This window comes from Macaca nemestrina, chromosome 18, assembly GCF_043159975.1.
Source record: "Macaca nemestrina isolate mMacNem1 chromosome 18, mMacNem.hap1, whole genome shotgun sequence".
Taxonomy (NCBI): Eukaryota; Metazoa; Chordata; class Mammalia; order Primates; family Cercopithecidae; genus Macaca; species Macaca nemestrina.
In genome coordinates, this window is record NC_092142.1 from 73,074,202 (window position 1) to 73,100,889 (window position 26,688).

Sequence of the window (26,688 nt, forward strand, 5' to 3'; positions counted from 1 at the left end):
ATTAAAGTTTGCATTACCCACCTTAGTGTCAGTGAACTGAATGCTAAAACTTATGTTGAAAGCAGTTAGAGTTCAGATACCTGTGCTCTGTTTATTTGAATCAAAAGGAAAAACCGATTTTTCTTGCAACTTGATTGGAAACCATTTTGAAATCTAGAAAACTAATGAAAAGGCAAGACAAACTTTTAAAAACTCCCACCATTTCCAAATTGCCCAAAGCTCTACTTTTATAATACCCAGAATTTTCAGTGCTTTAATAGTTAAGATGTCAAAATAATTGAGAATAATTCAGTTATACTTCATTTTATTCCAAAGCTACTTGAGAAAGGATTCTTGAAACATAAGAAGGAAGATTTAATGGTAATGAACTATCCTGAATAGGAACTGTCTCTGGCAAAATTGTGAGGTTTTGAGATGGAGTCTTGCTCTGTTGCCCAGGCTGGGCGTGAGCCACAGACGTGAGCCACCGCGCCCAGCCTCTCATCAGTTTTTCAATCCCTTTGCCCTCTAAATTGAAAAAGAGAGCCAGGTGCAGTGGCTCATGCCTATAATGCCCAGCACTTTGGGAGGCTGAAGTGGGAGGATCCCTTGAGGCCAGGAGTCTGAGACAAGCCTGGGCAACATAGTGAGACTCCACCTCTACAAAGCTTAAAAATAAAAATATTGGGCCGGGCGCGGTGGCTCACGCCTGTAATCCCAGCACTTTGGGAGGCTGAGGCGGGCGGATCACAAGGTCAGGAGATTGAGACCACGGTGAAACCCCGTCTCTACTAAAAATACAAAAAATGAGCCGGGCGCAGTGGCGGGCGCCTGTAGTCCCAGCTACTCGGGAGGCTGGGGTAGGAGAATGGTGTGAACCCAGGAGGCGGAGCTTGCAGTGAGCCAGGATCGCGCCACTGCACTCCAGCTTGGGCGACAGAGCAAGACTCCGTCTCAAAAAAAAAAAAAAAAAAAAATATTGGCAGAGCATGGTGGCTTGTGACTTCAATCCCAGCACTTTTGGAGGCCGAGGAGGGAGGATCCCTTGAACTCAAGAAGTTTGAGACAAGCCTGGGCAACATAGCAAGACCCCATCTCCTAAAAAATAAATAAATAAATAGGCTGGGCATGGTGGCTCATTCCTGAAATCCCAGTGCTTTGGAAGGCCGAGGCAGGCTGATCACCTGAGGTCAGGAGTTCGAGACCAGCCTGACCAACATGGTAAAACCCCGTCTCTACTAAAAAAATACAAAAAAAAAATTAGCCAGATATGGTGGTGCATGCCTATAATCCCAGCTACTCAGGAGGCTGAGGCAGGAGAATCACTTGAACCCAGGAGGCAGAGGTTGCAGTGAGCCGAGATCCCGCCATTGCACTCCAGCCTGGCCAAAAGAGTGAGACTGTCTTAAAAAAAATAAATAAATAGGGCAGGTGCAGTGGCTCACACCTGTAATTCCCAGCACTTTGGGAGGCCAAGGCGGGTGGATCACCTGAAGGTCAGGAGTTTGAGACCAGACTGGCCAACATGGTGAAACCCCATCTCTACTAAAAATATAAAAACTAGCCGGGCATGGTGGTGGGTGCCTGTAATCCCAGCTACTCGGGAGGCTGAGGCAGGAGAATTACTTGAACCCAGGAGACGGAGGTTGCAGTGAGCCAACATGGTGCCACTGCACTCCAGCCTTGGTGACACAGTGAGACTCCGTCTCAAAAAAATAAATACATAAAAATAAATAAATAAAATAAATAATACATTTAAATGAATTTTAAAATAAAATAAATAAAAATATTAGCTGGGCAGCTACCAGGGAGGCTGAGGCGGGAGGATTGCTTGAGCCCAGGAGTTCCAGGTTACAATGTGCTATGATCTTGCCACTGCATTCCAGCCTGGGTGACAGAGTGAGACCCCATCTCTATTTTAAAAAAATACACACATGCCAGGGTGCGGTGGCTCACGCCTGTAATCCCAGCAGTTTGGGAGGCCAAGGTGGGCAGATCATGAGGTCAGGAGATCGAGACCATCCTGGCTAACACGGTGAAACCCTGTCTCTACTAAAAAATACAAAAAATTAGCCGGGTGTGGTGGCAGGCCAAGCTACTCAGGAGGCTGAGGCAGGAGAATGGCGTGAACCCGGGAGGCAGAGCTTGCAGTGAGTCGAGATCGCACCACTGCACTCCAGCCTGGGCGACAGAGCAAGACTCCATCTCAAAAAAAAAAAAAAAAAAAAAATGCACACACACACACACACACACACACACACACACACACACGGCCAGATGTGGTGGCTCACCCTTGTAATCCTAGTACTTTGGGAGGCTGACATGGGTGGATTGCTTGAGCTCAGGAGTTCGAGACCAGTGTGGGCAAGATGATGAAACCCTATCTCTACTGAAATACAAAAAATTAGCTGGGCACGGTGGCACATGCTTATAGTCCCACCTACTTAGGAAGCTGAGGCATGAGAATCGCTTGAACCCGGGAGGCAGAGGTTGCAGTGAGCTGAGATGCTGCCATGGCACTCCAGCCTGGGCGACAGTGTGTGACTCTTGTCTCAAAAAAAAAAAGTGCCATTCATAGACAATACTAATCTTAAAGATTAATGATGCAGCTGCTTTGGAAAACATCTTGGCACTTCCTCAAAAGTTAAACAGAGAATTCCTATATAATCCAGCAGTTCCACTTCTAGATACATACCCGAGTATTGAAACTATGTGTCCACACAAAAACTTGTACATTAATCAATCAAAAGCAGTATTATTCATAGTAGCTAAAAAGTAGAAATAATCCAAATGTCCAGAAACTGACGAATGGATAAATAAAATGTGGTATATCCACACAATGGAATATTATTTGGCCACAATAAGGAATACAGTACCGATACATGCTACAACTAATGAATCTTAGTTCATTATACTAAGTAAAAGAAGCCAGTCACAAAGGATCACATACCGTATGTTTCCATCTATATGAAATGTTTAAAAGAGGCAAATCTAAAGAGACAGAAAGTAGATTAGTGGTTGCCTAGAGCTGGGGAGTTTGTGGGGAAACAGGGAGTGACTGCTAATGTGTACAGAGTTACCTTTTGGGGTGATAAAAATGTTCTAAAACTGACTGATATAAGCTACACACTTCTGAATACACCAACCATCAGTGAACTGTACACTTTAATCTCACCGTAATGTTGTAATAATAGGGTCTCAAGATTCTGTTTCATAAAATGCAGGAATTTGTTGTTGTAAGGTTAATAAAATGGCTAGTTTGGGCCTGCTAAAAATAGCAAGAGTTAATCTTTTTACACCTGAGTTTTTATTATCACTGGGTTCATTATTATGAGTTTCTGTTCTATCTGAAAGATAATTCTATGACACAAACTCAAGCCAAATAGAAAATGTCAAAGCTACCTACTCCTAACAAACCCTCTTAGGCACATTAATAGGTTAAAACAATGACAATTTAACCTGACCTGAATGGCTGGGTGCGGTGGCTCATGCCTATAATGCCAGCACTTTGGGAGGCCAAGGCAGGTGACCGCTTGAGCTTAGGAACTTGAGACTACCCTGAGCAACATGGTGAAACCATATGTCTACAAAAAATACAAAAATTTGCCACGTGTGGCGGTGCACACCTGTAGTCCCAGCTACTTGCAGGGCTGAGGTGGGAGGACTGCATGAGCCTGGGAGGTCAAGGGTGCAGTGAGCCATGTACACACCACTGCACTCCAGCCTGGGTGACAAAGTGAGACACTATTTAAAAAAAAAAAAAATGACAACAACAACAAAAAAACTGACCTAACAAGAAGTTAGTTAAAATAGTCAAAACTCTCAGAACTAAAAAATAAAAAAAAAAAAACAGGCCAGGCACAGTAGCTCACGCCTATAATCCCAGCACTTTGAGAGGCCAAGGCAGGTGGATCACGAGATCAGGAGATTGAGACCATCCTAGCTAACACAGTGAAACCCCGTCTCTACAAAAAAAATACAAAAAAATTAGCCAGGCATGGTGGTGGGTGCCTGTAGTCCCAGCTACTCAGGAGGCTGAGGCAGGAGAATGGTGTGAACTTGGGAGGCAGAGCTTACAGTGAGCCGAGATCGCGCCACTGCACTACAGCCTGGGCGACAGAGTGAGACTCTGTCTCAAAAAATAAATAAATAAAAATTAAAAATAATAATAAAAATTTTAAAAAAAGTAAAAACCTCTCAGAACTACTTGAAATACATATTTATCTCTACATTGACTAATGATGTGGTTTTTTTCTAAGTGTATATTGTGCCTTGAGATATTGGCTAATAAAAATATGAAGCCAGCACACAGAAGCACAGGAAAGCATTATTTCATTTTTATCTCAGCCTTTATTAATTTTGTATTTGCTTTATAATGTACATAATATAGTAAAACAATAAAGTATGCAATTTCTAAATATGTACATATTGAGAGTGAATGCTCAAAAGTTTCTTTGCAACAGAGCCATGTAACAGAATAACAAACTACACAGTTCATTTACTCAATTAACAATGCCTGCCAGGTTAGGCATGAGAAATGCTCAAATGGATAAGGGCCACACTTAAGGGAGGGGATGCCATAATGAAAATAGGAGCATTAAGTGGAAGCAGGTATTCTGAGTGCTGAGACCTCCCTCACCCTTTCCTCCACCTAGATTCCAGAACACTGAGTCAGACCTCTACCATCTAGGCAGGAAATTAGAGGATCCCTCTCTGCAAAATCTGGCCAGACCGGGAGGAAAGTTCTTAGGACACTGACACAGACCACTAAATATATATAGTTAAGGTCAGAATAGACAAGCCCCACTCATGTGTTTACAGCTTCCACTCAACTTTTTAGTCACTCACTCTTAAATATGAGTGGCCAAGCAAGGATTACAGACATCTGAGAAATAGTCATCATGAAAAAGTAGATACTGAAATGTATAGATAAAACACGCCTCACATGAAACAGAGACTGAGCAGAGAGATGAAGAAAAATATCCTCCAAATGATGCAGATATTATGACCATGAAAGCAGTACAGGGTATTGTCTGTAAAAAAGGAACAGTAAAGGAAGAAGAAAAAAGTTCCTTAAATTAAAAATACGAAAGTAGAAGTGAAAATGAAATACACTAGACAGTACTTAAGAAAATCTCCCACGAAATATAGAAAAAAAGGAAAAAAAAAGAGACAAAGATGAAAAACAGAAGAAAAAATAAAACCAAAGGACTTTTCAACAAATGGTGCTGGAACAATTAAGACATCTCTGGCCAGGCGCGGTGGCTTACGCCTGTAATCCCAGCACTTTGAGAGGCCAAGGCGGGTGAGGTCAGGGGTTCCAGACCAGCCTGGCCAACATGGTGAAACCCTGTCTCTACTAAAAATACCAAAGTAGCCGGGCTTGGTGGCAGGCACCTGTAATCCCAGCTACTTGGGGGACTGAGGCAGGAGAATCGCATGAACCCAGGAGGCGGAGGTTGCAGTGAGTCAAGATCGTGCCACTGCACTCCAGCCTGGGTACAAGAGTGAGACTTCGTCTCAAAAAAAAAAAGACATCTCTATGTGAAAAAGATGAACACATGAACCTCAGCCGGCACAGCAGCTCACGCCTGTAATCCTAGCACTTTGGGAGGCTGAGGCGGGCAGATCACGAGATCAGGAGTTTGAGACCAGCCTGGCCAATATGGTGAAACCCTGTCTCTACTAAAAATACAAAAATTAGCTGGGCGTGGTGGCGGACACCTGTAATCCCAGCTTCTCAGGAGGCTGAGGCAGGAGAATTGCTTGAACCTGGGAGGCAGAGGTTGCAGTGAGCCGAGATCGCGCCACTGCACTCCAGCCTGGAGACAGAGCAAGACTCCCCCTCAAAAAAAAAAAAAAAAAAAGATGAACCTCAATCCATACCTATTAGAAAAAATTTAACTCAAAATGTAAAATGGATCACAGACATAAATGTAAAATTTAAAACTGTAAGACTTCTAGAGAACACAGGAGAAAATCCTTCTGGCCTTGGATAAGGTGTATATCTTGGAACATAAAAAGAACTAATCACTTAAAAATTGATAAATTAGGTTAATCAAAGTTGAAAATGTCTATTATTTGAAAAGTACTGTTGAAAAAAGACAAGTTGTAGTTTGGGAGAATATATGCAAAACATATCCGATAAAGGACTTACCACGCCTGTTATCCATCCCAGCACTCTGGGAGGCCCAGGTGGGTGGATTGCTTGAACCCAGGAGTTCCAAGACCAGCCTGGGCAACATGGTAAAACCCTGTCTCTACAAAAAATACAAACATCAGCCAGATGTGGTGGCGCATGCCTGTGGTCCCAGCTACTCTGGAGGCCGAGTGGGAGGATCCCTTGAGCCCAGGAGGTGAAGGTTTCAGTGAGCCAAGATAGCGCCACTGCACTCTAGCTGGGTGACAGAGTGAGACCCTGTCTAAAACAAACAAACAGACAAACAAAAAAACAGAACTTCTATCCAGAATATATAAACCTTCCCAACTAAAAACAAAAACAATCCTACTTTAAAAATGGGCAAAAGGTTTGAAAACCCACTTCAAAGAAGTTACATAGATGGCAAATAAGCACATGAAAAGATTTTCAACATCATTGGTCATTAGGGAGATATATAAGTTAAAATCACAATGAGACACCACCACCATGTACCTATCAGAATGAAGGAAACCGACAATACTGTGCAGGGAAGGATGTGGGGCAGTTGAAGCTCTCATCCATTGCTGTTGGGAAAGCAGAATGATACACTTTGGAAAACAGTTTGGCATATAACTTATAAAGTTAAACACATACCACATAACACAGTAAATCCTACTCTTCAGTATTGACTTTACCCAAGAGAAATGCAAACATATATCCATACAAAAATCTGTACCTTAATGTATAGAGTAGCTTTCTTCATATTGTCTCAGACTGAAAATTACACAAGTGTCCATCAATAGAAGAATAAGCAAACTGTGTATATCCACAATGGAATTCTACTTAGCAATAAAAAGGAACGAACTACTGATACATGCAACTTGGTTGAATTCCAAATGAATAATACTAAGTGGAAAAAGCTAGACTTTTCAAAAGGTTACATATTACATGATTCCATTTTATAACATCTGGAAAAGGCAAAACTATAATGACAGAAAACATATCAGCAGTTGCCAGAGAAGGGTGAGGAGAGGGAGTGAACTACAAGCAGTTGTAGTTCTCTGTAGAGATGGTTTATATGTTGACTGTGGTGGTAGTTACAGAACTGTATGCTTTTGTCAAAATTCATAGAACTGTACACTAACAAAGTTTAATTTTACTCTATGTAAATTATACCTCCATAAACCTGACTTTAAAAACTTAAAGGGCTGGCCAGGTGCAGTGGCTCACGCCTGTAACCCTAGGACTTTGGGAGGCTGAGGTGTGTGGATCACTTGAGGTCAGGAGTTCAAGACCAGCCTGGCCAACATGGTGAAACCCCACCTCTACTAAAAATACAAAAAGTAGCCAGGCATGGTGGCACATGCCTGTAATCCCAGCTACTCAGGAGGCTGAGGCAGGAGAATCGCTTAAACTCAAGAAGCAGAGGCTGCAGTGAGCCAAGATCGCGCTATTGCACTCCAGCTTGGGGGACAAGAGCGAAACTTCATCTAAAAAAAAAAAAAAAAAAAAAACAACCTAAAGGGCCAGTCCAACTGATACAACATTCATCTAATAAGAGTTCTGGGAAAAGCTGTGTAGTGGTGCGCACCTGTAGTCCCAGCTATGAGGGAGGCTGAGGCAGGAGGATCCCTTGAGCCCAGGAGTTCAAGGCTGTAGTGCACTATGATTCTGCCTGTGAATAGCTACTGCACTCCAGACTGGGCAACATAGACAGACCCTGTCTTAAAAAGAAAAAAAAAAGAGAGAGAGAAAGAAAGTGAGTGAGTTCCAGAAAAGAGAGAATTAAGAAAAAACAAAGGAGAAGAAATCAACAATGAAATTATTCAAGAAAAGTTCTCATAACTGAAGAACAAGAGTTTTTCAGATTGAAAGTACCCACACCCAGGGGCCAGTAATATGGATGAAAATACACCCATGCCAAGACATATTACCATACATTTTCTGAATATTGAAAACAGAAGATTCTCCAAGCCTAGAAAGGGGAAAACAAGTCACATCAAGAATCAGGATGGTCTCAAACATTTCAACAACAAATACAGAAATCTAGAAGGCAATGGAACAATAACTTTAAAATTTGGCAGGAAAGTAATTTTCAACCTACAATTCTATACCCAGCCAAACTATTATCCAAATTACAGGGCAAAATTAGATTTTTTAAGACATGGAATATTCTTTTTTTTTTTTTTTTAATTATACTTTAAGTTCTAGGGCACATGTGCACAACGTGCAGGTTTGTTACATATGTATACATGTGCCATGTTGGTGTGCTGCACCTATTAACTCATCATTTACATTAGGTATACCTCCTAATGCCATCCCTCCCCCCTCCCCCCACCTCAACATGGAATATTCTTAAAGTAATTTACTTCCTGTACACCTCTAGAAAGCTGACAGATGGCTGCACAAAAATAAGGAATAAATCAAGAAAGACGGAAGAATGGAAGGACAGAAAGGAAGGGATCCAAGAGATCCAAAAGACAAGAGAAAGGAGAAATGAATCTGCAGAATTAGGCTGAAGGGAAATTTGCCCTGTTCCCTCTATCCCCCAATATGAACTGTGCTCTAAAGACAGGAGTAACTAGTCCAATTTGAAGCAGACTTAAAAGGCCTGGGAGAAATGGAATTGATAGAATATTTGATGAGTCTAAGCATTTTGAGATAAACTTAGACAACTGGAAGAGAGTTTGGGGTTGAATTGATAATTAAGAAAAAAAATGAAGCAAAAACATAAGGCAATTAAGAATTCCAAGTAAAATAAATTTTATAGAAAAGCAAAGGGCCAGGCGAAGTGGCTCAGGCCTATAATCCCAACACTTTGGGAGGCCAAGGTGGGAGGATGGCTTAAGCCCAGGAGGTGGAGATCAACTCGGATAATATAGCGAGACCTCATCTTCACAAAAAATTAAAAAGTTAGCTGCACAGGTTAGCTCATGCTTGTAGTCCCAGCTACTCAGGAGGCTGAGGTGGGAGGATCACTTGAGCCTGGGAGGCGGAGGTTGTAGTTAGCAAGAGATGGTGCCAATGCACTCCAGCCTGGGTGACAGGGCAAGACCCTCTCTCAAAAAATATATGTAAAGAAAGAAAGAAACAGAAAAAAGAGGCTGGATATGGTGGCTCACACCTGTAATCCCAGCACTTTGGGAGGCTGAGGCAGGTGGATCACTTGCATCCCGGAGTTCGATACCAGCCTGGGCAACATGGCAAGTCCCCATCTCTACAAAAAAAATACAAAAATTAGTTGGGCATAGTGACACATGCCTGTAGTCCCAGTTACTCAGGAGGCTGAGTTGGGAGCATGGCTTGAGACCAGGAGGCAGAGACTGCAGTGAGCCAAGATCACTCCACTACACCCCAGCCTGGGCAACAGAGTGTGACCCTGTCTCTAAAAAAAAAAAAAAAAAAAAAGGAGTTGCCTCTGGGGAGGAAAAAAAATTGGCCGGAACCATTATTTTTAAAATCACTTGACTCTTTAAACAATGTGCATATACAACTTATTTTTTATCAGCTATAAAATATAAAAGACAAGGTTCTTGTTCTTGAGGAAGTCATAGAAATAAGTACTAATAGAAGTAGGTTTAAAGCCTACTAGAATTTAAAGTGTTTCGGTGGGAGAAATTAATTCTATGCAGTAGTGTTTAACACATATGTTCCTTACCATGTGTCAGGCGCAGAAAAAAAAAGAACAAAGTGAAGCCGATGAGGAAAGGATTTGCTGACTGCCAGACCTACTGGGTCCATCATTTATCACTGAGCAAGCACACAAATATGAGCAGAGACATGGTCCCTGAGCCAAAGAAGCTCTGAATCTAGAGGTGGAGAATGACACCTAAAATAGCTATTACAAACCGGGGCGGCCAGGAGCCGTGGCTCAGCCTGTAATCCTGGTGCTTTGAAAGGCGGAGGCAGGAAGACTGCTGGAGGCCAGGAGTTCCAGACCAGCCTAGGCAACCTAGCAAGACCATGTCTCTATTTCAATTAAAAACAAACAAAACACAATCTAGGGTGATGAGTACAATCTACGATCATTCCTGGTTCCAGGAAGACAGACAGGCGGCTCAGCGCTTTACCGACAGGAGCACTCACCTGCGCTTACGTAACGCGGGGGCGGCTGCGTAAACAAAGCCCCCTCAGGGTCCAGGCTCCATCCCTATCCTCCCAGCCACCCCATCCAGTCTCTAATCAACCTAGGAACCACCCTTTCCCAGGGACCAAGTCTCCGGCCAGAACTAGTCCCTAACCCTTTTAGGGCTTAAGCCAACTCACCGACTCGGCTGCCGCTTCCTGCTCGTCTACCGCCAGGGCCCATGAGTCAGTGGCCATGGTCCCAGGCGCGGGTGGGAGGCTCGTGCTGGCAGATTCGGATTGGAGGGATGGCACGGTACACTGACCGTGGGCTCCGGGGGTTCGCGGCAGGCTCTGCTCCAGCCCCACTACAAGGCTGCAGACCGGAAGCGGCGCGCCACAGTGACGTCGGAGGCCGCTCCTGTTTGGCCACCCTTTGCCCACTTGGGGCTGTCGATTCTGTCACCCTTACGCCCGTACCCCTCAACCCCGGGCAGAGCAGGCTTTCCCATCAAGCTGAGGTAGTTATCTTAAAATGCCTAAGCTCTGGTCAACTTGGCTCTCCAACCACAGAACAAAGTCAGATTGCCACCCAACACAGTGGCAGAGAAGGCACTAATACAGATTGAACAGATTGAATATATCAAAACAGAAAACCATTAACAATAGTCACCAAAATGCAAAACAAGCAGATAGCTGTTTCCCTTTTCAGGTTGGTAATTTAAAATGTCCAGGTGTTGGCAATCAGCCCTGTCAAAAAACCCATTTGGTTAAAATTCCACTTGACCACTATGCAATCTTATGCATGTAACAAAAGGGCACCTGCACTCATAAATTTGTACTCCAAGAAGAGGAATCGCAGCTCTCCTATGTAAGGGTTGTATAACCAGGACAATGTTAAAAAGGAAGAAAACAGACAGGTGCGGTGGCTCATGCATGTAATCCCAGCAGTTCTGGAGGCCAAGGTGGAAGGATCACTTGGGCCCAGGAGGTCTAGACTGCAGTGAGCCATGATAGTGCCACTGCACTCCAGCCTGGGTGACAGAGCAAAACCCTGTCTAGAAAAAAAATTAAATAAAATTAAAATAGTAAAATAATTAAATAGAGCTAGGTGTGGTGGCTCATGCCTGTAATCTCAGCACTTGGGTTTTTGTTTATTTGTTTTTTGAGATGAAGTCTCACTCTGTCACCCATGCTGAAGTGCAGTGGCGCAATCTCAGCTCACTGCAACTTCCGCCTCCTGGGTTCAAGAAATTCTCTTGCCTCAGCCTCCCAAGTAGCTGGGATTACAAGCCCACGCCACCATGCCCAGCTAATTTTTGTATTTTTAGTAGAGACAGGGTTTCACCATGTTAGGCAGTATGGTCTCCATCTTCTGACCTTGTGATCCACCTGCCTTGGCCTCCCAAAGTGCTTGGATTACAGGTGTGGGCCACTGCACCCAGCCTTGTTTGTTTGTTTGTTTGTTTGTTTTTTAAGATAGAGGCCAGGTGTGGTGGCTCAAGCCTGTAATCCCAGCACTTTGGGAGGCCGACGTGGGTGGGTCACCTGAGGTCAGGAGTTTGAGACCAGCTTGGCCAACATGGTGAAACCCCATCTCTACTAAAAATACAAAAATTAGCCAAGCATGGTGGTGCACACCTGTAAGCCCAGCTACTTGGAAGGCTAAGGCAGAAGAATTGCTCGAACGCAGGAGGCAAAGGTTGCAATGAGCTGAGATCATGCCATCACACTGAAGCCTGGGTGACAAGAGTGAAACTCTGTCTCAGAAAAATAAATAAATAGACTGGGCATGGTGGCTCACGTCTGTAATCCCAGCACTTTGGGAGGCTGAGGCTGGTGAATCACGAGAGGTCAGGATATTGAGACCATCCTGGCCAACATGGTAAAACCCTGTCTCTACTGAAAATACAAAAATTAGCTGGGTGGGGTGGCATGCACCTGTAGTCCCAGCTACTTGGGAGGCTGAGGCAAGAGAATCGCTTGAACCCGGGAGGTGAAGGTTGCAGTGAGCCAAGATCGTGCCACTGCATTCCAGTCTGGCAACAGAGTGAAACTCCATTTCAAAAATAAATAAATTAATTAATTAATAAAAAGGCAGGGCGTGGTGGTTCACGCCTGTAATCCCAGCACTTTGGGAGGCTGAAGTGGGCGGATCACGAGGTCAGGAGATCGAGAACATCCTGGCTAATGTGGTGAAATCCCGTCTCTACTAAAAAAAAAAAAAAAAAAAAAAAAAATTAGCCGGGCATGGTGGCGGGCATCTGTAGTCCTAGCTACTCAGGAGGCTGAGGCAGGAGAATCGCTTGAATCCAGGAGGCGGAGGTTGCAGTGAGCCAAGATCATGCCACTGCACTCCAGCCTGGGCGACAGAGCAAGACTCCATCTCAAATAAACAAACAAATAACAACAACAACAAAAACAAAAATCAAGCCATGGTGGGTTCTCTGTGGAATTTTTTTTTTTTTTTTTTTTTTTTTTTTGAGACAGAGTCTTGCTCTGTCGCCCAGGCTGGGGTGCAGTGGCCGGATCTCAGCTCACTACAAGCTCCGCCTCCCGGGTTTAGACCATTCTCCTGCCTCAGCCTCCCGAGTAGCTGGGACTACAGGCGCCCGCCACCTCGCCCGGCTAGTTTTTTGTATTTTTTAGTAGAGACGGGGTTTCACCGTGTTAGCCAGGATGGTCTCGATCTCCTGACCTCGTGATCCGCCCGTCTTGGCCTCCCAAAGTGCTGGGATTACAGGCTTGAGCCACCGCGCCCGGCCTCTCTGTGGAATTTAACCTGTACTGTAGTAGTAAAAATGTTTTGAGAAAGGGTAAAGCATTTCCAGGGAACACTCTGCTTGCTATGATTCTTTTTTCCTGCACTCTCACAGGGTTAACTGGAGAAGACGTTTTGTTTTTTGTTTTTGACCTTACACATGAGGGTGTGCTAAAAAGAAAAAGGCAAACACCGCCTAGGTAGCCATGACCTACATCTCATCACTTCAGAAGCAACCCTGGGGATATTTTCCCAGATAAATTATATTGTTTCACAGGGCTAGAGGTTAATGAAGTTTGCAAAACAGTTTAATGAGGTTAAAAATTACATTGCCCAAGGTGCAGGACCATATATAGTAGGTTCACTTGTGCAAAACAAACAGGAACCCCCACCCCAAAAGTCCCCAAGCTCCCATATATGCTTGTATACACTATAGAAAATGCCTAAGAAGACAGGAGCAGTGGCCTGTGTCTGCAGTCCCAGCTACCCCTGAAGCTGAGGTTGGAGGATCGCCTGAGCTCAGAAGTTCGAAGCCAGCCTGGGCAACATAGTGATACCATCTCCTCTTAAAAAAAAAAAAAAATGGCCAGGTGCGGTGGCTCACGCCTGTAATCCCAGCACTTTGGGAGGCCAAGGCGGTGGATCACGAGGTCAGGAGTTCAAGGCCAGCCTGGTCAAGATGGTGAAACCGCATCTCTACTAAAAATATTAAAATCAGCTGAGCATGGTGGTGGGTGCCTGTAATCCCAGCTACTCAGGAGTCTGAGGCAGAGAACTGCTTGAACCCGGGAGGCAGAGTTTGCAGTGAGCTGAGATCACGCCACTGTACTCCAGCCTGGGCAACAGAGCAAGACTCTGTCTCAAAGAAAAGAAAAGAAAAGAAAAGAAAAGAAAAGAAAAGAAAAAAAACAGGTTAAAATACACACAAAACTGGTAACAGTGGCTGCTCCTGGTGAGGGTCTCTAGAAGCGTGGAGGTGGATTGAGTATGCTTTATCCTCTGATATTATTTTCCATATGCATGTTTCTTTTCTTTTCTTTTTTTTTTTTTTTGAGACGGACTCTCGCTCTGTCACCCAGGCTGGAGTGCAGTGGCGCGATCTCGGCTCACTGCAAGCTCCACCTCCCGGGTTCACGCCATTCTCCTGCCTCAGCCTCCTGAGTAGCTGGGACTACAGGCGCCCACCACCGCGCCCGGCTAATTTTTTGTATTTTTAGTAGAGACAGGGTTTCACCGTGGTCTCGATCTCCTGACCTTGTGATCTGCCCGCCTCGGCCTCCCAAAGTGCTGGGATTCTTTTTTTTTTTTTTTAATTAGAGACAGGATCTTGCTATGTTGCCCAGGCTGGAGTGCAGTGGCTATTCACAGGCACAATTACAGCATACACTATATCCTTGAATTCCTGAGCTCAAGACGTCCTCCTGCCTCTGCTTCCCAAGTAGCTGGGACTACAGGTGTGTGCAGCTGTGCTTGGCTCCATGTTTCCCTCTTAAAAATGTATTTCAGACAAACAAGAAAGAGTATAATGTAACAAATACTTAGATTCCCACCTCAAAACTTAAGAAATAAAATTACTAAGGTCCAGCTGATAATCTCTGTATCCGCATCCCAGGAAGACAGCAGCTATCCTAAATTTGGCGTTTATCCTTCCCGTACACGATTTTTGCATGTGTTTTTTCTTCTACTAAATAAATATGCAAGCCTAGGCAACATAGGGAGACCCCGTCTCTACCAAAATAAATAAATAAACAAATAAAATTTAAGTAGCTGGGTGTGGTGGCGCGAGCCTGTAGTCCCAGCTAGTCCTGAGACTGAGTGGGAGGATTGCTTCAGCCCAGGAGTTCAAGGCTGCAGTGAGTCGTGATTGTGCCACTGCACTCCAGCCTGTCTCAAAACAAAACAAAAAACTTGAAAATAGCATCGGGGTTCCAGATTCTCCTCAGTTCACCTCCAACACACCTGCGCATGGTGAGACTCCAGCTAAGAAGGAACCTGGTTTCCAAAGTGGGCGTGGAGAGAAGAGGATTCGGGGAATAAGAGCATCTGGATTGGAATTCAGTCTCCTACATTTACTCCCACGTGAGTCTAGCCAGTCTCAGTTTACCCTGAAATCACAGGAAGTACCCACCTCACAGCTGGAGGATTCTAGATCACAAGGCTAAGACCTTGGGCCGAAACCTCGAGAAATCCTGTTATTCCTCTTCCCAGGAGTAGGGACGAGGAAGGCATCTAAATATGGGGGAAAGGGTCTGGCTTCTACCCTCGCAGATACTCACGTCGCCCACAGGCAGGGTGATGGGAAACCGCCGCAGGGCGCGACCTCGGACCTGGCCGGCAGCCCCGGCCATCGCAGCTGATCATGGCAGTTGCACTCCAACAACCGCCGCTCTTGGCAGTGGCCAAGCCGGAGCCTCATTGGCTGAGACCTGGAAATCCTGTCAGCCAATCAACTGAGGGGACGGTACAGCGCTAGCGGAAGCGCCTAGGAACTCGGGGGACCACAGCGCAAGCCTCTCGCAGAGGGCTTTGTTTCCTGCTAAATGCCTGGCTTCCTGGTGAGTCTGGGAACTCCATGAGGTCAGGGCAGTGTCTGCCGTCTTTAATCTTGATCCTCAGTGACTAACACATAGTGGTCACTCATTTGGTGAATGACGACCCATTAGCATCTCCCCCGTGGGTCAAACTTTTCAAAATTTTGCATCTGAACAAATAGGTGGAGACGCACATCCTCTAAACTAGACCCTTGGTATTCCAAGTATAATCTCTCAGCAGCATAAATATCACCTGAAGCCTGTTAAAAATGCAGGCTCGGCCGGGCGCGGTGGCTCAAGCCTGTAATCCCAGCACTTTGGGAGGCCGAGACGGGCGGATCACTAGGTCAGGAGATCGAGACCATCCTGGCTAACACGGTGAAACCCCGTCTCTACTAAAAAATACAAAAAACTAGCCGGGCGAGGTGGCGGGCGCCTGTAGTCCCAGCTACTCAGGAGGCTGAGACAGGAGAATGGCGGGAACCCGGGAGGCGGAGCTTGCAGTGAGCTGAGATCCGGCCACTGCGCTCCAGCCTGGGCGACAGAGCGAGACTCCGTCTCAAAAAAAAAAAAAAAAAAAAAAAAAAAAAAAAAAAAAAAAAAAAAAAAAAAATGCAGGCTCTCAGGCCCTATCCCAGGCCTATTCAATTTAGCAGCATTTTAGATCCTAGGTGATTCCTTTAGCGTTTTATGGTCTGAAAAATACGTGAGGCAAAAAAAAATGATAATATGCTCAATTGAAATATTCCTTCAGAGGCTCTTTTTTTTTTTTTTTTTTTTTTTTGAGACAGAGTCTCGCTTAGTCGCCCAGGCTGGAGTGCAATGGCGCGATCTCGGCTCACTGCAAGCTCCGCCTCCCGGGTTCACGCCATTCTCCTGCCTCAGCCTCCCGAGTAGCTGGGACTACAGGCGCCCGCCGCCTCGCCCGGCTAATTTTTTGCATTTTTAGTAGAGACGGGGTTTCACCGTGTTAGCCAGGATGGTCTCGATCTCCTGACCTCGTGATCCGCCCGCCTCGGCCTCCCAAAGTGCTGGGATTACAGGCGTAAGCCACCGCGCCCGGCCCAGAGGCTCTTAAAAATTCAGCCATCCCCATTTGACTTAGTACCGAGTAAGTGAGCATTGTAAACCCATTTGATAGATGCTATAAAGTAGCTAAGATGCCTTGGGAGAGTTAAGAGTCTAGAGCTACATCCTTCCAAAGCTATATTAGTTTTTTTTTCTTTTTTTCCACTTGTTTCCATTTCTTTCTTAAAATTGAGACACCGTCTCATTTTGTCACCCAGGCTGGAGTGCAGTGACACGATCATGGCTTACTGCCTCTTCTGCTTCCCTGGCTCAAGCGATCCTCCCACCTCAGCCTCCTGAATAGCTGGGACTACAGATGCATGCCACCACACCCAGCTAATTTTTGTATTTTTTTTGTAGAGATTGAGTTTTGCCCTGTTGCTCAGGCTAGTCTCAAACTCCTGAGCTCAAGCCATCCACCCACCTCAGAATTCCAAAGTGTGGTGATTAAAGGCATGTGCCATCATGCTGGCCTGTTTCTGTTTGCTGTTGTTTTTATAATTTTTTAAATTTTATTTATTTATTTATTTATTTATTGAGACAGAGTTTCGCTCTTGTCACCCAGGCTGGAGTGCAGTGGCACAATCTCAGCTCACTGTAACCTCTGCCTCCCGGGTTCAAGCGATTCTCCTGCCTCAGCCTTCGGAGTAGCTGGGATTACAAGTGCCCGCCACCACACCCAGCTAATTTTTGTATTTTTAGTAGAGATGGGGTTTCACCAGGTTGGCCAGGCTGATCTTGAACTCCCAACTTCAGGTAATCTGCCCACCTTGGCCTCCCAAAGTGTTGGGATTACAGGCATGAGCCACCGCGCCCAGCCTGTTGTTTTTAAGACGGGGTTTCACTCTGCCGCCCAGGCTGGAGTGTAGTGGCGCAATCACAGCTGTTGTACTATCTTGAGGCCTTTGGTTATCTTTCTCATGCCCCAAGATGAAGTTCAACAAATGTTCTACTGGAGAGCAAGCCATGTGCATAGCGCTCACTCCCACCTACAGGCCTATTTGCTTAACCTAGAATAAATCAAGAAATTGCCAGTAGTTTCCTAAAATATATAATTTGCACATTGCATTAAGATAGCTTTCTTTCTAGCATGTAGTTGACATTATCTACAAGAGAAAAATATCACAGAAAAATACCATTAGTTATACAGGAATGAGAGTATTGGGCCTTAATTACAATTTATCTTTTTTTTTTGTTTTAAGAGACAAGGCTTGGCCGGGCGCGGTGGCTCAAGCCTGTAATCCCAGCACTTTGGGAGGCCGAGATGGGCAGATCACAAGGTCAGGAGATCGAGACCATCCTGGATAACACGATGAAACCCTGCCTCTACTAAAAAATACAAAAAAACTAGCCGGGCGAGGTGGCGGGTGCCTGTAGTCCCAGCTACTTGGGAGGCTGAGGCAGGAGAATGGTGTGAACCCGGGAGGCGGAACTTGCAGGGAGCTGAGATCGGGCCACTGCACTCCAGCCTGGGTGACAGAGTGAGACTCCATCTCTAAAAAAAAAAAAAAAAAGGGGGCCGGGTGCGGTGGCTCAAGCCTGTAATCCCAGCACTTTGGGAGGCCGAGACGGGCGGATCACGAGGTCAGGAGATCGAGACCATCCTGGCGAACCCAGTGAAACCCCGTCTCTACTAAAAAATACAAAAAACTAGCCGGGCGAGGTGGCGGGCGCCTGTAGTCCCAGCTACTCGGGAGTCTGAGGCAGGAGAATGGCGTGAACCCGGGAGGCGGAGCTTGCAGTGAGCTTAGATCCGGCCACTGCACTCCAGCCTGGGTGACAGAGCGAGACCCCGTCTCAAAAAAAAAAAAAAAAAAAAAAAAGAGACAAGGCGGCCGGGCACAATGGCCCACGCCTATAATCCCAACACTTTGGTAGGCTGAGGCAGGCGAATCACCTGAGGTCAGGAGTTCAAGACCAGCCTGGCCAACATGGTGAAAACCCCCGTCTCTACCAGAAATAGAAAAAAAAAAAATAGCTGGGTATAGTGGTGGGCGCCTGTAATCTCAGCTACTTGGGAGGCTGAGGCAGGAGGCAGATGTTGCCATGAGCCGAGATCATGCCATTGCACTCCAGCCTGGGCAACGAGAGTGAAACTCTGCCATCATGCTGGCCTGTTTCTGTTTGCTGTTGTTTTTATAATTTTTTAAATTTTATTTATTTATTTATTTATTTATTGAGACAGAGAGAGAGAGACAAGGGTCTTGCTTTGTCGCCTAGGCTGGAGTGCAGTCATGAGATCTTAGCTCACTGCAGCCTTCAGTTTCTGGGCTCCAAATGATCCTCGTGCCTCAGCCTCTTCAGTAGCTGGGACTACAGGTGAATGCCACTATACCTAGCTAATTAAAAAGAATTTTTTTTTTTTTTGTACAGAGTCTCACTCTGTTGCCTAGGTTGGTTTTAAACTCTTGGGCTCCATTTATCCTCCTGCCTTGGCCTCCCAAAGTGTTGGGATTACAGGCGTGAGCCTCTGTGCTGGCCTACAATCTGTCTTAATGGATGAATAAAAAGTTATTTATTTATTTATTTATTTATTTATTTTCTGAGACAGAGTATCACTCTGTGGCCCAGGCTGGAGTGCAGTGACCTGATCTCAGCTCACTGCTAGCTCTGCCTCCTGGGTTCACGCCATTCTCCTGCCTCAGCCTCCCGAGTAGCTGGGACTACAGGTGCCCGCCACCACGCCCGGCTAATTTTTTTGTATTTTTTAATAGAGGCGGGGTTTCATCGTGTTAGCCAGAATGGTCTCAATCTCCTGACCTTGTGATCCACCTGCCTTGGCCTCTCAAAAGTGCTGGGATTACAGGCGTGAGCCACCACTCTCGGCCAAAAAATTATTTTAATCTGTTTATAATTATTTTATTAGTGAAGATACTATCCTAGTAACAACTCTGGCAGCAGAACTAAATTATTGACGTTACGACCTGCATTATTTTATTTTGAAAGTATGATTCATACATGCCTTTTAGCTTTCTAAGTGTGGTGGCACAGAAGTCTGATTCATTTCCCAGATTGTTTAGGCTAAATATATGCTATTTAGGGCACTGTGGATCAGAATAAACACTTGTGTCTCCTGGTTTTGCCCTTCTCTGTGTTACTTAACCTCTCTCTCTGCCTTATTTTACTCTATTAAAAGCAGATAGTAATAGTTACTCATTATAGGGTTGTGAGGATTAAAAGCTTAGATTGGTGCCTGCTGTATACTAAGTGCTCAACAAATGTTAGGTTTGATGATTACTATTCGTGAGCTGCTATGAACTGGAAAGGTAAATAAAATGATTTATGTTTTTTACTGGATTTTGGGCTTGACCTTTTTGTGTAGGATGCTCTTTTACATAAAAAGTAGTATTCTTCTGTAATGTCTGTAACTGAGTTATGATCAGCAGCACAATTTATTACCCGTGTATTTGGATATATCAGATGATGTAGGTAATAGTGCGGTGGTTAAGAGCATGGGCTTTGGTGTTAAATAGACACAGGTTTGGATCCTGTGTCTGCAACATACTATTGGGTGTGAACTTGTGCAAGGTAATTTCCTCATTTGTAAAAAGGGGACTCCAGCTGACCTCATACACGGTTTTAAAATCAAATGAAATAAACATGTGAAATGTTTGATACAATGCCTCACATATAAATACATATATATTTTTGAGACAGGGTCTCGCTCTGTCGCCCAAGGAATGCAGTGTCACGATCAGGGCTCACTGCAGCCTCAACTTCCTAGGCTCAAGTGATCCTCCTACTTCAACCTCTCAAGCAGCTGGGACTACAAGCTTGCGCCACCATGCCTGACTAGTTTTTTTTTTGTTTGTTTGTTTTGTTTTTGAGATGGAGCCTTGCTCTGTCGCTAGGCTGGAGTGCAGTGGCACCATCTAGGCTCACTGCAAACTCCGCCTCCCGAGTTCAAGCGATTCCCCTGCCTCAGCCTCCCGAGTGGCTGGGGCTACAGGCGCGCGCCCGGATAAATTTGTATTTTTAGTAGAGACGGGGTTTCACCATGTTGGCCAGGATGCTCTGGATCTCCTGACCTCGTCATCCACCGGCCTCAGCCTCCCAAAGTGCTGGGATTACAGGTGTGGGCCACCGCGCCCGGCCTTTTAAAATTTTTTTTGTAGAGACAGGATCTAGTTATGTTGACCAGGCTGGTCTCCAACTCCTGGGTTCAGGTGATCTTCCCACTTTGGTCTCCCAAAGTGTTGCAATTATAGGCGTGAGCCACCGCGCCTGGCATATACATATGTGCGGGGGTGTGTGGGTGTGTGTGTGTGTGTGTGTGTATATATATTCACCCTCCTCCCCCAGGCCTATAAATATTTTTTTTTTCAAAGGCAAATCGAGGACCAAATGCCGATCCAATTGTACCTCAACTACTGATGTTATTTCTTCCACACCACATTCAAGGTCTCCCCAGGACACGTGTAACCATGGGCACAACGTCAGAATCTTTGAGGGCTGCATATCACTCAGCAACTAAAATAAACAGAACTATACCAAGACCTGTGACCTCTATTGAGACACGTTACCGTCTCCCCTTATTAACTATGTCAATTGTGGTATTAGGAATTTGCCTACGGAAACCAAAATGTCGACCTCCGGGAGTCGGAGTCTAACTCGATCACGTGACACACCCCATCCGATCTTTTCTCGCAGTTGCATCAGCCAATTTAGAGCCGCCTTCCCAGGAATCCGCTAATGAGCGGATTCGTCCTCAGTTTGACTGGCATGTTGATTGACCAATAAAATCTCATGAGGTAAGGCGCGGCGGGGTGCTTTCCGTCAGCGCGCTCTGATTGGACGGGGCGCGGCGGGTTGTGGCCGGCTGTGTCCTGGGGCCGGAACAGCTGCGCGCCTGCGGTAGTAGGTACAGCGAGCCCTTGGCCGGGGACTCTGAGGGAGGAGCTGGGGACGGCGACCCTAGGAGAGGTAGGCGGCCCTCGGAGAGCTCTGCGGTGCTAGGAGAGCGGCTGGGCCCGCAGCCTGGGGGGAAAGCTCGGCAGCCGCAGTGGGCCCCAGGGTCAAGCCCCGCGTGGCCTGGAGAAGCCCAGTCTGGGCGGGAGCGGGAGCTGGACAGTGTGGCCTTGCGTTCGCTCCCGGGAGCGCTGCGAGTGTCGCGGCCTCGGGTGGATTTGCTGAGCACCAAGACCTAACGGTTGCCAACCTGAGGTTTCATCTCCCTTGGTTTTAATCCCCTGGGGCGGGTGGGAGCACAGGAGGAAGGATGGGCCAGCTGGGGGGAGTCCTGCTGTGAGCCAGCCATTCCCTGATTTCTTAAAATGAAACAGCTGATGCCGGTCCAGGCCCACCTAGACCGTCATCTTCAGCTGTTCTGTAAAACAGTTTGTATTTCTCGGTGTGCGTTGAAGCATGTGAGTTAATTCCGAACTTGCTGTTGAAGGATTAGTATACCTGATCACGAAATACGTATTTAGCAGCCACTATACTAGATGCTGAGGATGTGCTGTAATAGTGAGCCCAGGGACGGCGCGGAGGCTCACGCCTTTAATCCGAGCGCTTTGGGAGATCCAGGCGGGTGGATCACCTGAGGTCAGGAGTTCGAGACTAGCCTGGCCAACATGGTGAAACCCCGTCTCTACTAAAAATACAAAAATTAGCCGAGCGTGGCGGCACATGCCTGTACTCTCAACCACTCAGGAGGCTGAGGCATGAGAATCGCTTGAACCTGGCAGGCGGAGGTTGCAGTGAGCTGATATCACACCATTGCACCCCAGCCTGGGTGACAGAGACTCCGTTTCAAAAAATAGCCCAAAACAGTCGTTGCTGCTGGGATGGAACTGACAGCCTGATGGGGGAGGCGCACATTAAACAAGCCATTAAGCGCATGTGGAAATTATGAAGGGAAACACTTGAGGCTGTGAGACAGTAAAAGAGGGAGCCTTAGCAAGAAGGGGAAGGCTTTCTTAAATAAGTATCTTGGCCGGGCGCGGTGGCTCACCCCTGTAATCCCAGCACTGTGGGAGGCCGAGGCAGGCAGATCACCTGAGATCAGAAGTTCGAGACCAGCCTGACCAACGTGGAGAAACCCCGTCTCTACTAAAAATACAGAATTAGCCAGGTGTGGTGGCACATGCCTGTATTCCCAGCTACTCGGGAAGCTGAGGCAAATCCCTTGAAGCCGGGAGGCGGAGCTTGCAGTGAGGCGAGATTGCGAGCACCATTGCACTCCAGCTTGGGCAACAAGAGTGAAACTCGGTCTCCAAAAAAAAAAAAAAAAAAAAAAAAAGGGTCTTTACATTTGTTGTTGTTTGAGGCAGGGTCTCAACCTGTTACCTAGGCTGGAATGTTTTGGTGTGACCATAGCTCACTGCAGCTTCAAACTTCTGTGCTCAAGTGCGCAAGTGCTCAAGCGACCCTTTGCACTCAGCCTCCCAAGTAGCTGGGTCTGCAGGTGCACACCACCACACCTGGCTAATTAAAAAAAAAAAAAATTTTTTTTTTTTTGACCTCCCAGGCTCAGGTGTTCCCATGTTGCCCAGGCTGGTCTTGAATTCCTGGCCTCAAGCAATGCTCTTGCCTCAGCCTCCCAAATGCCTCAGCTGGGATTATAGGCATGAGCCACTGTGCCCCGGAAATAAGTTTCTTTGGAATTGATACATCAAAAGTGAGACGTTTACTAGGAAAAGGGAAAAGAGTGGGGCAGACAGCTTACCTGGCACATGAAGAGCATGTTAAAAGGTCCTGTGGCACCCCAGTGCAGTGGTTCATGCCCGTAGTGCCAGCACTTTGGGAGGCTGAGGTGGGCCCATCGGTTGAGCTCATGAATTTTTTTTTTTTTTTTTTTGAGACGGAGTCTCGCTCTGTCACCCAGGCTGGAGTGCAGTGGCCAGATCTCAGCTCACTGCAAGCTCCGCCTCCCAGGTTCCCGCCATTCTCCTGCCTCAGCCTCCCAAGTAGCTGGGACCACAGGCGCCGCCACCTCGCCCGGCTAGTTTTTTGTGTTTTTAGTAGAGACGGGGTTTCGCCGTGTTAGCCAGGATGGTCTCGATCTCCTGACCTCGTGATCCGCCCGTCTCGGCCTCCCAAAGTGCTGGGATTACAGGCTTGAGCCACCGCGCCCGGCCAGAGCTCATGAATTTGAGAGCAGCCTGTCTCTACAAAAAAATTAGCCATTTCATGATGGTGAGCACCTGTCGTCCCAGCTCCTTGAGGGTCGGAGGTAGGAGGATCACCTGAGCCCAGGAGGCGGAGGTGGCAATGAGCTGTGGTTGTGGCACTGCCCTCCAGCCTGGGTGACAGAGACCTGTCTAAAAAAAAAAAAATGTCGAGACAGGTCTCGCTCTGTCACCCAGACTGGAGGGCAATGGCATGATCTCAGCTCGCTGCAGCCTCCGCCTCCCAGGTTCAAGCAATTTTCCTGCCTCAGCCTCCCAAATAGCTAGGATTATAGGCGCCCACCACCACGCCCGGCTAATTTTTTTATATTTTTGGTTTCACCATGTTTCACCATGTTGGCCAGGCTGTTCTCGAACTCCTGACTTCAGGTGATCTACCTGCCTTGGCCTCCCAAAGTTCTGGGATTACAGGCATGAGCCACTGCACCTGGGCGAAAATCTTCTAGCACCCAGGCTGGAGTGCAGTGGCATCATCTCGACTCGCTGTATCCTCTGCCTCCCAAGTTCGAGCGATTCTCCTGCCTCAGCTTCCCAAGTAGCTGGGATTACAGGTGTGTGCCACCATGCCCCGCTAATTTTTTTTGTGTGTTTTTAGTAGAGACAGGGTTTCACCATGTTAGCCAGGATGGTCTCAATTTCCTGACCTTGTGATCCACCTGCCTTCGACCTCCCAAAGTACTGGGATTATAGGCGTGAGCCACTGTACCCGGCCTCAAAAAATTTTTTTAAATACAAAAAATTAGCCGGGTGTGGTCGCACATGCCTGTAGTCCCAGCTGCTCCGGAGGTTGAGGTGGGAGGAACACCTGAGCCTGGAAGGCCAAATGATTGCACCACTGCCTGTGCTCCAGCCTGGGTGACAGAGAGGGAGACCCTGTCTCAAAAAAAATTCCTGTGGAGTGGCTGGAGCCACAGTGTGATTTAAGGCACCCAAGACGTTTACAGCTCTTGTTATTAAGTGAAACCTGAGGTTCTGCCTTTGTGCTACCTCTGTATCCCATACAGCCTTCCAGTGAATAAATGAATGAGTTTATGTTGAATAAATGTATTGAATTTATATTGAATAAATGGGGTAAATAAATGAATGTGGGGATACAGCTTTTAATAGTTCCAGCCTTCGTAGGCTCATAGTTGATATATTCAGTCCTTTTACACAATACTGCAGTTAATTCTGTATATGATCGTCTCCCCAGGAAGGACATAGGCTGTCATTCAGTTTGATTCTTGGCACATAGTATGCATTCATTATGGTGAATGAGTAAGCAAAAATGGGAAATTCATGTGTCTTTTGAAAAGTAGCTGGAGTCAGGATCTCCTGTTCACTTTGTACATCTCTATTGTATCTTCCTCATAAGAAGAAAACTGGCTGGGCATTGTGGCTCATGCCATCCCAACTGGGAGGTTGAGGCCAGGAGTTCGAGACGAGCGTGGGCAGCATAGCAATGCACCATCTATAACAAAAACAGAAATTAGCTGGGCATGGTAGCTCATGCCTGTAATCCTAGCACTTCGGGAGGCTGAGGCTGGCAGATAACCTGAGGTCAGGAGTTCGAGACCAGCCTGAGCAATGTGGTGAAACCCCGACTCTGTTAAAAATACAAATATTAGCTGGGTGGGGTGACATGTGCCTGTAATCCAAGTTGCCTGAGAGGCTGAGGCAGGAGGATTGCAGCAACTTGGGAGGTGGAGGCTGCAGTTAGCTGAGATTGTGCCATAGCACTCCAGCCTGGGTGACAGAGTGAGACTCTGTCTCAAAAAAAATAAGAAAAAAAAAAAAATTAACTGGGCATGGTGGTTTTCAACTGTAGTCCCCGTTACTTAGGAGGCTGAGGCAAGAGGATCACTTGAGCCTAGGAGTTTAAGGCTACTTAAGTGATTGTCCCACTGCACTCCAGTCTGGACAGAACCAGAAAAAAAGAAAACTTTCAGCTAAACAACTTAAAAGTAATACCCACTCTGTTCCGTCAAGGTTTTCCTCTTTTTTTTTTTTTTTTTAAGATGGAGTCTCCCTTAGCCACCCAGGCTGGAGTGCGGTGGCGCAGTCTCGGCTCACTGCAACCACCGTCTCCCGGGTTCAAGCAATTCTCCCGTCTCAACCTCCTGAGTAGCTGGAATTACAGGCACTCACCATCATGCCTGACTAATTTTTGTATTTTGGTAGAGATGGGTTTTCACCATGTTGGCCAGGCTGGTCTTCAGCTCCTGATCCCAGGTAATCCACCCGCCTCGGCCTCCCAAAGTGCTGGGGTTACAGGCGTGAGCCACCGCACCCAGCGTAAGGTTTTCCATTTTACAGATTGCTTCCAAATACAGTATAGCTTTTGATCCTCACAACACCTCAGTTGAATAGGCAGGGTAGATACTGCTTTGTACAGAAAAGGAACTAAACTCAGACAAAAGTGAATTAAGGTTACAGTTGGGTCTGGAATTCCAGAGACACTTTGATAACAATGTTAATACTGTGAATGAGATATGGTTCTCATTTTTCTAGACACAGCACTGTGTGGCACTGCAACACCATGCCAGTGATCAGCACTCTCACCAAAGCCTGTCACTTCTCCCCAGCCTGCCTCTCAGGGAAATTGTAGTATCTGTGAAAGAGCTGTTTTTGTTTTTGTTTTTGTTTCTTTTTTGAGACAGAGTCTCGCTCTGTCGCCCAGGCTGGAGTGCAGTGGCCAGATCTCGGCTCACTGCAAGCTCAACCTCCTGGGTTTACACCATTCTCCTGCCTCAGCCTCCCGAGTAGCTGGGACTACAGCGGGGCCTGCCACCTCGCCCAGCTAGTTTTTTTGTATTTTTCAGTAGAGACGGGGTTTCACCATGTTAGCCAGGATGGTCTCGATCTCCTGACCTCGTGATCTGCCCGTCTCAGCCTCCCAAAGTGCTGGGATTACAGGCTTGAGCCACCATGCCCGGCCTGTTTTTTTGTTTTTTGACACAAGGTCTTGCTCTGTCGCCTGGGCTGGAGTGTAGTTGCATAATCACAGCTCACTACAGCCTCACTCTTCTGGGCTCA

At 46.4% G+C, this 26,688-nt stretch overlaps 2 protein-coding genes across 8 annotated transcripts in view; one reads left to right on the forward strand and one right to left on the reverse strand.

The window, feature by feature from the left end:
• The window catches only part of LOC105491290 (ATP-dependent RNA helicase DDX19B), a 42,913-nt gene extending 27,583 nt beyond the window's left edge, over window positions 1-15,330 (reverse strand). The window contains exons 1-2 of one of the 6 annotated variants that reach the window (XM_071084924.1): window positions 10,385-11,101; window positions 8,058-8,093 (exon numbers count right to left, since the gene is read on the reverse strand). In XM_071084924.1, coding sequence (XP_070941025.1) covers window positions 8,058-8,093; window positions 10,385-10,441 — 93 coding nt within the window. In that variant the 5' untranslated portion in view covers window positions 10,442-11,101. Of the gene's footprint in view, window positions 1-2,929; window positions 2,971-8,057; window positions 8,094-10,384; window positions 11,102-15,220 lie in introns of those variants that run through there. The other 5 variants (XM_071084925.1, XM_071084929.1, XM_071084926.1 and 2 more) reach the window with 5 other exon arrangements.
• Window positions 15,331-21,333: 6,003 nt separating this feature from the next.
• The window catches only part of AARS1 (alanyl-tRNA synthetase 1), a 37,829-nt gene continuing 32,474 nt past the window's right edge, over window positions 21,334-26,688 (forward strand). The window contains exon 1 of one of the 2 annotated variants that reach the window (XM_071084922.1): window positions 21,334-21,466. The gene's annotated coding sequence lies outside the window, so the exon portion shown is untranslated. The remainder of the gene's footprint in view (window positions 21,467-26,688) is intronic. The other variant, XM_071084923.1, reaches the window with a different exon arrangement.